General features: G+C 31.5%; 1 protein-coding gene across 2 annotated transcripts in view; it reads right to left on the bottom strand.

The window, feature by feature from the left end:
* Btk (tyrosine-protein kinase Btk29A) overlaps positions 1-14,028 on the bottom strand; it is a 533,208-nt gene that overhangs the window by 108,172 nt on the left and 411,008 nt on the right. The window contains exon 2 of one of the 2 annotated variants that reach the window (XM_073970133.1): positions 10,805-11,229. The exons of the other annotated variant lie outside the window; for it this stretch is intronic. Within the exon in view, the coding sequence (XP_073826234.1) occupies positions 10,805-10,937 (133 nt within the window). The 5' untranslated portion in view covers positions 10,938-11,229. The remainder of the gene's footprint in view (positions 1-10,804; positions 11,230-14,028) is intronic. 2 annotated transcript variants of the gene reach the window in all.

The following is a 14,028-nucleotide window of genomic DNA, read 5'->3' as shown; positions in this document are numbered from 1 at the left end:
AGCACAACAACAAGCCGCTTTATTGAATAGAGCTGTTTTAACTGTAGAATTCTAAGAAAAACTGTTTTTGTCGTCTTGTATGAGGAAAGGCTCTTACACAAATATTTTGTAAGGTGTTCTAAGTTGTTCCTATTAGAAGAACTTCTACTAGATATGTATGTGGTAACATTATGCGTATAACTAACGACATAAATTATTCGTCCTCATTTCTTGAGAATGCTACCCTTTAACATGTTGTGTTCTACTATCCGCAAATCAATACACTTTAAATAATTGATGAATTTTTTGAGTGTTTGTATACAGAACAAATTTGCAACGGATTATCTGAAGATTAACTTCAAAAGAAAAAATATGTCTTCACTTGGGTGAGGTCTTTTTCTTCTGAGAGACAACAATCAGTTAGATAAGTAATAAACTTATACGCATGAGTTATGACGTAAATTATACGTCCCCTCCCTATCTGAAATGCCACTCCGAACATGCAGCGTATAAATAATGTCATACATCATAGTGAACTAAGGAGAAAAATAGATCTGAATAGAGTGAGGACTTTTACTGTGCAAATTGGTCAAAGAAATGCACATGCTGAAATATACAGTAGATAGATATTAATTTTCCCTATCTTCAGGAAAGGAATGGTCTACATGTTATATTTTGGTAGACCTTCTTGTTCTCCAAGGAAAAATCTTCTGCTTCTATATGGAAAGAACATCTTCACAATACGTGTGGCACTATAAGCGCACTTTTTGATGTTTAATTAAAAACCTTCACAAAAGTAATAGTTAGGCTTTCATTTCTACTTCTGGTCCTCGAAAAAAATTCTCTAGTTTAGTATTAATAAGAACTGCTGTTCACCTGAACTTCTATGAAAATATATTATTCTTTTTCTATCGAAAATTTGAAACATCAATGGTCTGCAAGATTTGCCTCTGTAAGAAAAATCTGACTAATCTGAAACGGATGATTTTATTTTTGAATTTCCCAGTGGACTGCAAATTTGTTTCTTTAGAAAAGGTTGGTCTTCAATAAGAAGAAATTCTTTTCCTTAGTGGCGAGGAATTTCTTTGTAAAAATCTTCTTCTGAATAAAAAAATAAAAATCACCTGTCTGAGGGATATTTATATCTATAGAGAAAATTATCTTTCCAAGAGAAATTCTAAAAAACAATAAGACTGTAGAAAAATTCTGATTTCAAACGGTAGTCATCAATCAGAAAGCAATTGGATTAGTTTGAAAGAGTTGCATACGAGGAAATCTTTCGCAATTTCAGGTCTTCCAAAAGAAAATCTACAAAATTTGTTCAATTTTTAAAAAAATAAAAATGTGGATCAGCGTCTTTATCTGGTTAAATTTTTTAATACACTGATATTGTATAGGGTCCAGGGTGAGTATAAGTAGTTACGCAAGTTATACGCCATGTGGTACAGTACAAATAGTCTTTTTTCTCTGTTACAAGAAGATCCAACTGTCATAGATGCAAAATTGCCATCACTCTGTACCGAAGGGAAAAATATCCTTGGAAAGAATTTCTGACTAGTCATTTTCAATGAGAACATATTGTGATATTTTCTGAGTAAATATTCTTTGAGAGATCTGAACCTGGCGCAAAATTTTATTTTGGAATTTATCATTGGACTAGGGATTTTTTCCTATAGAAAACAAGGAGGAAGGAGAAAAATCCTCTGAATAATATGTTTGTTTTCAATAAGAAAAAATTATCTTATTTAATTGAAAGAAAGATGTTAAGTATTTTAGTAAAAATCTTTATGTCTATGGGAATATATCTTCACAATTTTGATGAGAAGAAAGCCTGAAACACTCTATAAAAATTATATTCATATTGAAAAATTTAGATCTCAATGAACAGAGAAATTTGTCTCTGAAAAAAAAGACCAGCCACAAGTGGGCGAGCAACTTTACTGTCAAATCTTCAGTGGACTCAATATTTATCTATAAAAAATAGGAGGTAACAGGAAAGGAATTATTAAATAATAAAAATATCTTGGTCTTTGATAAGAAGATTTTCTGATCTTCGATGAATAAAACTATGGAACGAGGACATTTTCAACTTCTAAGGAAAGTCTTATATATTTTATGGAAAATATATTTATTCTTCTTTTTAATAAATCCTTTTTAAAAACTTTCTGTATTCATTGAGAGAACCCAATTCAGGGAAACGGTGTTCTGATGTTATTGTAAATCCCGTGGTAAGAAAGCCTGATTTTCCATGAGAAAACTTTCCGACGGTAACTGCTGATTGAAGTCCTTATAAGAAAAAAACTATACCTCAATAAACTATTTTTGCTTTCATTGAGGGAACCTGTTGGTCATTCAAGGAAAACGATGTGCTGATCTTCTATTTGCAGCTTATTAGAATAGGAAGCCCGCGTTAAGAACACCTTTGACTCTATTCACACAATAAATGCTATGAGAAAACTTTTAATGTTAATACAAAAAAGATGAACAGATTTTTATGTTGCCCACTAAAAGACGGCTCAATTAAATTTTTAAAACTTACTGAGTTTTGAACCACTGTGGGTTGACGAAATGTGATATATTTTCATGTTTTAATGTTGGCATTCTTACAACGCTTTAGAAAAACTATAGTTTAAATAATTCTTTACACATTTATAGTATGCAATATTTAATGGGGTCTTATTTGTTTTTCAGTTGAGTATTGAAAAGAAGATTAGCAAATTTCGAGGCCTAAAGGTAGGTAATCAGTGTTTTACATGAAAATTGTTGTTTTGGTTTTTAAGTTAAATTGCAGAATAAACTAATTTGAAAATTACTCATTATTAAAAAACAATAACACAATTTATCTCTTTAAAACCAGGGGGTGTATGAATTATGGCACTACTCATACGCTCCATAGTAATGCATGAGGTATACTAATTTTTGAATTCTCTAATTAAAAATAAACTCAGTCTTTTCGCTTTTGTATTTCTAGAATATTCCAGCATAAATAAAAATCTCCAAATTGATTTCTCACATATCGTGGGAATATATTTGTCTTCCTTCTATGGCAATTTCCCCCAAATATTTGCACGAATCTGCAAAGTTTCACAACTTTTACGCAATACATCAGCTTGAACAAAACACTCCCAACTACAACTGCAAACATATTTTAATTCATTGAAATGTGTCATTTGGTTTTGTTAAATGTAATAAATCATTAACTTTTAAATGCTTAACTGATAGTTAACACCTCCTCCTTTATTTCTTTTTGGTTGTTGGTTGGTTATCGTGCAGCCGGCATGACGCCCAACAACAAACAACAGAAATTGTCTTCAACATTTACGTTTCATCAACAATCCTCCCACACAAACAGAAATTATCTTCTACATGTTAGCTAGCTAGGTACATCCAAGACACAGCCATAACTTATGAAATTCCATACTTGTATGCCTGTACGTCTGTCCGTCCGTCCGTCCACCATCTGTGTCGTTTTGTACATGTAAAATAAAATATCTTTTACGGTTTTCTATTCCATATTTGGCACTACTTCTTGTGCTGCATGCCATCCATCCATGATTGTGGTATGGAAGATTCTTCTGCTTGATTCCACGCTCTTTACGAATCTATGAATAGGTGGTGTTGGTTGGTGGTATTTTAATGTTTTGTTATCTGCATTTTATGTGCAAATGATGTAATCAGCTTAAATGCCATACAACTGCAGGCAAGCGATAAATCCCGGAAGATTGCCAAGAATACGAAGATATTAGGCACACATATTATGTTGAAAATAATATACGCAGGGGTGGTAATTTTTGCAGAGTTGTTATTAAAAACTTTAAATATTTATTTCAGATAATGAGGAATTTGTTTGCAAAAATATTCTGTTGAATTATTTCCTTGTTTACTGAAGAGGTATTTGTATTTATAGAAAGTATTATCTTTTCAGGAGATCCAATGTTTCCTATAGTAAAACATCTTTAGAAAATAAAATCCCCCAAATAGCAGTTTTCTTCTTGGCGAAAGGAAAGAAATACCAATCCTTAAAAAACTATTAGACCTTAGGTACTATAGAAAATGCCGGATCTCAAACATCAAATTTCATTCACACTGTAGATCTGTACTCTGCAGCTCTCCTAAATTATTTAGGGCATTTATATTTGGAAATTTTTTGTAGAGGGTGCGTATAAGTAGTGTCGTATGTTATACGCCCTGTTGTACAGTAAAAAGTAGCTGTTTTCTCTGTTACAAGAAAACGCAATTGCTTAGAAGCAAAATTGACATCATTCTGTATCGAGGGGAAACATTTTTGAGAAGACTTTCTGCCTAAACGTTTTCAATGAGAGAATGTTGTGATAATTTCTGAGTAGGTATTCATTGAGAGGAAAATTATTTTTATGAAAACCGTAAAATGTATATTTTACAGAGGATTTTATAATCTTCAATTAGAGAAAATACCTTTCGATCGAACAGAAGTTCTTTTGATGTTCTGTGAGAAAATGTGAGAAGATGGGATCTTGATCCTATTTTACTTTTCGTTTTCTTTGGGAAGATACCTTTTAATCTTCTATAGGAAAATATGTTTTAATTACTTTGAAGAGATCTTTTAATTTTTATGAAAATATATTTTATCTTTAATCAAAAAAAAAAAAAATAAAAAATAAAAAAAAAATAAATAAATAAATAAATAAATAAATAAAATAATCTTCTGCGAGAAGTTCTTTCGATACTCTATCAGAAGACATTTTGATCTCTTATTACGAAATACTTTAGTTTTCTGTGAAAGGATGATCAGATCATATTTTCATCACAGCGGGGTGGTATTTTCATCTGACGACATCTGGCTATATCTTTTGAAAAGATTATTCGATCTTTTGTGAGACGAACATATCATGCGAGAGTCTCCTTAGAATATGAGGATATTTTCCATAGAAAAAAGTCTATTTTGACTCTAGGAGCTTTTATATAGAGGAGGTTTTCTATAGAAAATAATTTTCTCAGACTCTAAGGATTTTTTCCACAGAAAAACGTTTTCTCGGTGTTTTATGAGTCTCCTAAGACTCTGAGGAGCTTTTATATAAAAAAGTTTTCTCAGGAATTTTTACAAGAAAAGGGCTCGGTGCTTTTTTTTATACGTTGCTATTTTTTTCTATAGGAAAAGGTCTCTTCAGACTGTGAGGAAATGTTTGCTATAGAAAAAGTCTCCTCAGACTTTGAGGAATTTTTCCTATGGAAAAATCTCCTCAGGCTCTGAGATGTTTTTCTATAGAAAAAACTCTCTTCAGTTTCTGAGGATTTTATTCTCTCATTTTATTCTCACTCTGAGGAGTTTTTCTTTAAGAAAAAGTGTCCTCATACTCAGAATTTGATTAATTTGTTTCTATAGAAACATTTCCCTCAGCCTTTGATGATTTTTTTAAATCTACTCAGACTATAAGGATTTTTTCTATAAAAAAAGTTTCCTCACACTTCAAGGAATTTTTTTCTATAAAAAAGTCTCCTCAGATTCTGAGGAGTTTCTTCAATCTTTGAGGATTCTGAGTATTTTTCTCTATGCAAAAAGTCTTCTCAGACTTTAAAAATTTTGTCTATAGACAAAAGTTTCCTCAGATTTTGAGAACTCTTTTCTATGGAAAACAGTCTATTCAGACTCTGAGAAGTTTTTCCACATAATCTGAGGAATTTTTTCTATCGAGAAAAATCTTCTGATACTCAGGATTTTTGTTATAGAAAAAATTATTTCTACAGAAAAAGTCTCCTCAGACCTGAGGAATTTCATTTTCTATAGAAAAAAGTCTGCTCAGACTTGAGGAATGTTTTTCTATAAAAAAAAGTCTCCTCAGACCTGAGGAATATAGAGAAAAAGTCTCCTCAGACATGAGGTATTTTGTTCTATAGAAAAAAATCTACTCAGAAATGAAGAAATTTTTTTCTCTAAAAAAAAAGTCTCCTCAGTTCTGAGGATTTTTTTCCATAGCACCAGACCTGAGGAATTTTTTTTCTATAGAAAAAAGTCTCCTCAGACCTGAGAAAATTTTTTTCTATAGAAAAAAGTCTCCTCAGACCTGAGGAAATTTTTGTCTATAGAAAAAAGTCTCCTCAGAACTGAGGAAATTTTTTTCTATAGAAAAAAGTCTCCTCAGACCTGAGGAAATTTTTTTCTACAGAAAAAAGTCTCCTCAGACGTGAGGAAATTTTTTTCTATAGAAAAAAGTCTCCTCTGACCTAAGGAAATGTTTTTGTATAGAAAAAAGTTCCTATAGAAAAAATTTCCTCAGGTCTGAGGAGACTTTTTTCTATAGAAAAAAAATTTCCACAGGTCCGAGGCGACTTTTTTCTATAGAAAAAATTTCCTCACATCTGAGGAGACTTTTTTCCATAGAAAAAATTTCCACAGATCTGAGCAGACTTTTTTCTATAGACAAAAATTTCCTCAGGTCTGAGGAGACTTTTTTCTATAGAAAAAAATGTCTTTACGTCTGAGGAGACTTTTTTCTATAGAAAAAAATGTCTTTACGTCTGAGGAGACTTTTTTCTATAGAAAAAAATTTCCTCGGGTCTGAGGAGACTTTTTTCCATAGAAAAAATTTCCACAGATCTGAGCAGACTTTTTTTCTATAGAAAAAAATTTCCTCAGTTCTGAGGATTTTTTTCCATAGCAAAAAGTCTCCTCAGACCTGAGGAATTTTTTTTCTATAGAAAAAAGTCTCCTCAGACCTAAGGAAATTTTTTTCTATGGAAAAAAAGTCTGCTCAGATCTGTGGAAATTTTTTCTATGGAAAAAAGTCTCCTCAGACCTGAGGAATTTTTTTCTATAGAAAAAAGTCTCCTCAGAACTGAGAAAATTTTTTTCTATAGAAAAAAGTCTCCTCAGACCTGAGGAAATTTTTGTCTATAGAAAAAAGTCTCCTCAGAACTGAGGAAATTTTTTCTATAGAAAAAGAGTCTGCTCAGATCTGTGGAAATTTTTTCTATAGAAAAAGTCTCCTCAGGTCTGAGGAAATTTTTTCTATAGGAACTTTTTTTCTATACAAAAGCATTTCCTTAGGTCTGAGGAAATTTTTTTCTATAAAAAAGTCTCCTCAGACCTGAGGAAATTTTTTTCTATAAAAAAGTCTCCTCAGACCTGAGAAAATTTTTTTCTATAGAAAAAAGTCTCCTCAGACCTGTGGATTTTTTTTTTCTATACAAAAAAGTCTCCTCAGACCTGTGGAATTTTTTTCTATAGAAAAAAGTCTCCTCAGACCTGAGGAATTTTTTTCTATAGAAAAAAGTCACGTCGGACCTAAGGAAAATTTTTTTATAGAAAAAAAGCCTTCTCAGACCTGTGGAACTTTTTTCTATAGGAGACTGAGGAGACTTTTTTGTATAGAAAAAAAATTCCTCAGGTCTGAGGAGACTTTTTTCTATAGAAAAAAAATTTCCACAGGTCCGAGGCGACTTTTTTCTATAGAAAAAATTTCCTCACATCTGAGGAGACTTTTTTCCATAGAAAAAATTTCCACAGATCTGAGCAGACTTTTTTCTATAGACAAAAATTTCCTCAGGTCTGAGGAGACTTTTTTCTATAGAAAAAAATGTCTTTACGTCTGAGGAGACTTTTTTCTATAGAAAAAAATTTCCTCGGGTCTGAGGAGACTTTTTTCCATAGAAAAAATTTCCGCAGATCTGAGCAGACTTTTTTTCTATAGAAAAAAATTTCCTCAGTTCTGAGGATTTTTTTCCATAGCAAAAAGTCTCCTCAGACCTGAGGAATTTTTTTTCTATAGAAAAAAGTCTCCTCAGACCTAAGGAAATTTTTTTCTATAGAAAAAAAGTCTGCTCAGATCTGTGGAAATTTTTTCTATGGAAAAAAGTCTCCTCAGACCTGAGGAATTTTTTTTCTATGGAAAAAAGTCTCCTCAGACCTGAGGAATTTTTTTTCTATAGAAAAAAGTCTCCTCAGAACTGAGAAAATTTTTTTCTATAGAAAAAAGTTTCCTCAGACCTGAGGAAATTTTTGTCTATAGAAAAAAGTCTCCTCAGAACTGAGGAAATTTTTTCTATAGAAAAAGAGTCTGCTCAGATCTGTGGAAATTTTTTCTACAGAAAAAGTCTCCTCAGGTCTGAGGAAATTTTTTCTATAGGAACTTTTTTTCTATACAAAAGCATTTCCTTAGGTCTGAGGAAATTTTTTTCTATAAAAAAGTCTCCTCAGACCTGAGGAATTTTTTTTCTATAAAAAAGTCTCCTCAGACCTGAGGAAATTTTTTTCTATAGAAAAAAGTCTCCTCAGACCTGTGGAATTTTTTTCTATACAAAAAAGTCTCCTCAGACTTGTGGAATTTTTTTTCTATAGAAAAAAGTCTCCTCAGACCTGAGGAATTTTTTTCTATAGAAAAAAGTCACGTCGGACCTAAGGAAAATTTTTTTATAGAAAAAAAGTCTCCTCAGACCTGTGGAATTTTTTTCTATACAAAAAAGTCTCCTCAGATCTGTGGAATTTTTTTTCTATAGAAAAAAGTCTCCTCATACCTGTGGAATTTTTTTCTATAGAAAAAAGTCTCCTCAGACCTGAGGAATTTTTTTTCTATAGAAAAAAGTCTCCTCAGAACTGAGAAAATTTTTTTCTATAGAAAAAAGTCTCCTCAGACCTGAGGAAATTTTTGTCTATAGAAAAAAGTCTCCTCAGAACTGAGGAAATTTTTTCTATAGAAAAAGAGTCTGCTCAGATCTGTGGAAATTTTTTCTACAGAAAAAGTCTCCTCAGGTCTGAGGAAATTTTTTCTTAGGAACTTTTTTTCTATACAAAAGCATTGCCTTAGGTCTGAGGAAATTTTTTTCTATAAAAGTCTCCTTAGACCTGAGGAAATTTTTTTCTATAAAAAAGTCTCCTCAGACCTGAGGAAATTTTTTTCTATAGAAAAAAGTCTCCTCAGACCTGTGGAATTTTTTTTTCTATACAAAAAAGTCTCCTCAGACCTGTGGAATTTTTTTTTCTATAGAAAAAAGTCTCCTCAGACCTGAGGAATTTTTTTCTATAGAAAAAAAGCCTTCTCAGACCTGTGGAACTTTTTTCTATAGAAAAACGTCTCTTTAGACCTGAAGAAATTTTTTCCATACAAAAAAGTCTCCTCAGACCTAAGGATTTTTTTCTATAGAAAAAAAGTCTCCTTAGACCTGATGATTTTTTTTCTATAGGAAAAAAGGATTTTTTCAATAGAAAAAGTGAGGAATGACGAAATTTTTATAGAAAAAAGTGGTCTCTCTCCATTTTTTCTATAGTAAAAGTTTTGTTTCCTTTAGAAAAAATTATGTTTTTTCTTTAGTACAAGTCTCCTCGGGCTCTGATGAATTGTTTCTTTAGAAAAAAGTCTCCTCAGACATTGAGAATTTTTTTTTTCTGTAAAAAAGGTCGCCTCAGATTCTGAGGACATTTTGTCTATACAGTGAGGAATTTTTTCTATAGAAAAAAGTCTCCTCAGACTGTGAGGAGTTATTTTGCATAAAAAAGTCTCCCCAGTATCTGAAAAGTTCCTCCAGAAAAAAAGTCTCCTCAGTCCCTAGGACATTTTTTTATGTAGAACAAGTCTCCTCATGTTCTGAGGACTTTTTAAAGCAAAAGTCTCCTCAGACTTTTTTTCTAAAGAAAAAATCCTCAGATTGTGAAGACATGTTTTCTACAGAAAAAAACTCTCCTCAGAATCTTAGAAATTTTTCTATAGAAAAGTATCCTCCGAACATGAGTATTTTTCTATAGAAAAGTCTCCTCAGACTCTGAGAAATTTTTTCTATAGAAAAATTCTCCTCAAATTGTGAGGAGTTATTTTGTATAAAAAAGTCTCCACTGTATCTGAAAAGTTCCTCCATAAAAAAGTTTACTCAGTCCCGAGGAAATTTTTTTTCTGTAGTACAAGTCTCCTCATGCCCTGAGAGATTTTTTTCTATAGAAAAAGTCTTCTCAGACTTTTAGGAGTGTTCTAAAAAAGAAAAAAATCCTCAGGATATGTTTTCTACAGAAAAAACTCTCCGAATCTGAGTATTTTTCTATTGAAAAGTCTCCCCAGAAGCTGAGAAATTTTTTCTGTAGAAAAATTTTCCTCAGACTGCTCAGTCTTTGCGAATTAAAAAAAAATCAGAAAATTCAGACAATTTTTCTGTTTAGAATCGGAGAAATGTCCTCATAGTAAAGAATTTTTTTCAGCAAAAAAGACGACTCACACTGGTTACTCATCATTCGGGTAATTTTTTTTAAAAAAAAAAGTCTCCTCAAACTCTGATGATCCTATAGAAAAAAATTCTCCACAGCCTATGCGGATTTATTTTCAAATAAAAGTAAAATCACTCTACAAAGTACTCAAATTTTTAGATTTTTCTGCAGACTAAATAATCGGAATCTGAGAAGCCTCTTATTCTATAGAAATTTATAAAAAACTATAGAATCTGGTGAAAAGATTTCTCAGATTTAAATTTTTTCCCATAGTATACAGACTTTCAGCGTCTGAGGAGTTTTTTGTATAGAAAAAAATGTTTTCTTATGGAAAGAACTTGTCAGGTTATAAGGCTTTTTGAAAAAAAAAACAAATCGTAGACTGAGATGAATATTTCTTGTGGAGGAGATTTTTTAACATCAAGGAAAGGTTTTATGGAAATATGAGTAGTTCGCTAATTCCCACAATTTTTTTCTTGACGCTAAAGAGTATTTATCTCCATTAAAAGTAATTTTTTTTGTGGGTTCCATAGTGCGTTTATGTAGTGACGTCACTTATACGTTCCATGGTACCATGAGATATATTAATGATTCCCTTTACTTTAACTCTGAAAATTATTACAAAAACAAAAAATAAATGAAAAGAAAAACCATACATACCTTTTGAACTAGTCAAACTGTGACTGATATTGTTCCAGAAATTCAGCCTACAGCCGAAGACTTTCATTTCTTTGACACGTTCCTTCATGTTGCCCAGGACACTGGTTTCCGCGAGACTAACACACGGAATCATTGGGTTATGACGCAATTGCAGACGTCAATTAACCACAAATAAATTGTGGTTGTTCTTTATTTTTAATTTAATGGAATTATCCAACTCTCTTTACCAAATAAAGCAGAACAAATGTACTAAGTTTTGACGGAGACGGGTTTTAGTTAATTAGAAACAAGTACAGCGAAGAAATAAAACGACTTTTCATTTAAATTTATTACATGAAGCTAATTAAAAAACCAAAAAAAATTGTGTGCTTTATATTTCGTCTAGTTTGTTTTTTGCCGACAATTCTAAAAGAAAAAAAATCCACCTAAAAAGAAGAAATAAAAAGACACAAACATAAAATAAGTCATAAAAACAAACAAAACTAAAGACTAGATCCACTTTGAGTTACCACAATGTTGTTGTAAAACCTCGTAAAGATTTCGCGGATGCTTTGAAGTTGTTGATTGGAGTTTCTATTGAGTTTCTTGTAGATTGTATGGCAATTACTTTTAGTGGAGGGTTTTCGGTGGGTTTTAATTTTAGCCACAATGTAAGTAAGCCATTAGAGAATGAGCAGAAGAAGAAGAAGTAGAAGACAGGTTTAATTTGTTAAGATAAAAGGTTAAGGGGTTTTTAATCCTTCTCTCTGTGTTTATTGGCCCTAAACCACAAAAGTTCAATGGAATTGTTAAATTCCATTTGGTTATTAACCTAAAGACCTCATTTTTGGGGATAATAACTTTGAACCGTTTTTTTAATTAACGATGTGATAAATTACTTTTTGAGATCTATCAGTAATGAAATGATGATTAGTACAGCTGCATGTGTAAGAAAAGGAAGCTTTAGCTATTGATATGTTTAAGCTGAAGCTTATTCATTTTAATCCCCTAATTAATTATAAAATATTTCAATATCTTTTAAGCCAAATTGATTGGCATTTAGTATTCGGAATTAGTAACGCCCACACATTGGCATTTATGCATAATAATTAATACAATTAAAGTATGGTTGTTTGAGGTTATTAGCCAGACAGACAACTTAGAAACAAATCTCAGAGATTAATAAGCAATTTAAGTTTAATTATCAAACTAATCTCTCTTTAAAATTTTGTTAATAAAAAATTATTAATATATTTGTTAATCAGCCATGAAAAATTGCAAATATTTGCTGCTAAATAAATACTCATCATTAGGTACCATTTGAAAATAATTAGCATTTTTTATAACGCCAATAAAATCGCCATTGAAAAGTAATAAATCTAATTTGAGATGGAAGAGAATGGCTGGCTGTGTTGTTATTGTTCTAGACATTTATTATTATTATTCTTTCTAAAAATACTCAACAAAACAATGTCTGATGTTAACAGCTAAAAAATAAATTCACTTCAATTGCTTATTCCGACAAATCAATTATACAATTTATTCAAGTACTACAGCTATTAGCTGTCTCAACGCTCATCTCAATTGTTTTTTGCTTCATATATTGTTGTTGATTTTTTTAACAAAATAACCAGTATTTGTGAGTACGAGTATGTGTGGGGGGAAGTATTGGCAGTTATTGAGAATATGAAATATATAATTTGTTTTTTTTTTTTTGTTTAATGCTTATTTCCGCATAACATTGCCAGGAATCGATCTATTCGTTACGGCTAGACATTCAAAACAACAAATAACATCAATTAGACGTTAAAAATACTTGCCAGTTATCTTGCTATTGTTGTTGTCTGTTAAACTTTAATGAACTTTTGCGAAAGCACAACACAAGTTGGAAAGAAGAAAAAACAAATCATTCCTAGAATACAAAGTTATTGAAGGTCTGTCTAGCTATTTTTTCTGCTTTTTATCATAAACTCTCGCAATACATTTCCATGATTTGTTGCTTCTTCCATTATGCCGTAAATTAGCGGATGAGAGTTCTGAACAGAATATAATTTTTTGCTTAATTGAATAATAAAATTAAGGCAACGGGCAAGAAAAGTTGTAATCTTCCGCACTTGTGGGATGCAATAATATGATGAAATTATTTTTAATATTCCAAAGAGACATCCAGCATAAGGCATCACTGGAGCAGGAACATAAATAAATAATATTTTCTTTTTTTAACGACTGTTTGTTATCTCCAATTTGAGATGCGATTTTTTATGGGCAATTCTGCACAACACGCATTATACCAGAAAGTTTGACTATTTAAGCGAATAAACTCATCAGTACTATTTGTTGTGGAGAGGCTTATGTTGCTAATTACCAATTTAATAAGTCTCTATGGATAACTTAATCAACAGTAAATACAATTTCGGAACAGTCCGTACTCATATCAAAGACTCTAAGACGTCTGAATACATTTTTGGGCAAGAAGTATGGAAATATATTTATTTCCATAGATAAATGAGAACCATCGAGTTTTTTCTCCTTTCCTGACGACTGTGTTTATTTGAGGGAACTATTCTATTTTCTTGAAAATGTCTATGGTCTCAGAGTGCGTATGAGTAGTGATGTTAGTTATACGTTCTGTGGCACAAGTTGAATAATGTTCAATTTTGAAGAATTCAAGGACTTTTTTTATTTATTTTTAAGGCGAATAAACCATGATTTGCTGGACTTGCACACATAAGTCATTTCAAAAATAAAATAAAAATCCTTGTAATCTTCAAAATTATTTAACTTGTACCGCAGAACCTATAACTGACATCACTACTCATACACGGTCTCAGAGCGCGTAATTTTCAGAAAACAAATAAAACAGTATAAATTCAAGCAGTTTACTTAATTATAACATTTTAACAAAGACTGCCAAAAACTGTAGTGCGAGGAATCAAGGAGTAGCCCTGAACATTGGGTCATTTCGGGGCCCATATGTTTGGAAATATTGTCTTCTGCAATGTTGTAGTCATGATAATAATGACTACATGCTATTTCTACACGCCATAGTCCATCATGGAACTAGATATAATTTTGGAAGTCATTCGTGCCAAACAGTAATTTTATTTGGATTTTTATGTCTTTATTTTAGGACTACTTTCGATGAAAATGTCAAAACAGTTCTCGAACAGCTCTTAAACTGCTTTTAACTAATTTTTGAACTTCCGTGAGGGAGGTACGCCATAAGTGAAGGCCAATGTTAGTTA

This window comes from Musca autumnalis, unplaced genomic scaffold (assembly GCF_047663935.1).
Source record: "Musca autumnalis isolate F117 unplaced genomic scaffold, ASM4766393v1 scaffold_2, whole genome shotgun sequence".
Taxonomy (NCBI): domain Eukaryota; kingdom Metazoa; phylum Arthropoda; class Insecta; order Diptera; family Muscidae; genus Musca; species Musca autumnalis.
Note: the sequence above shows the minus strand (reverse complement) of the source record. Positions and strands in the feature narration are given on the sequence as shown.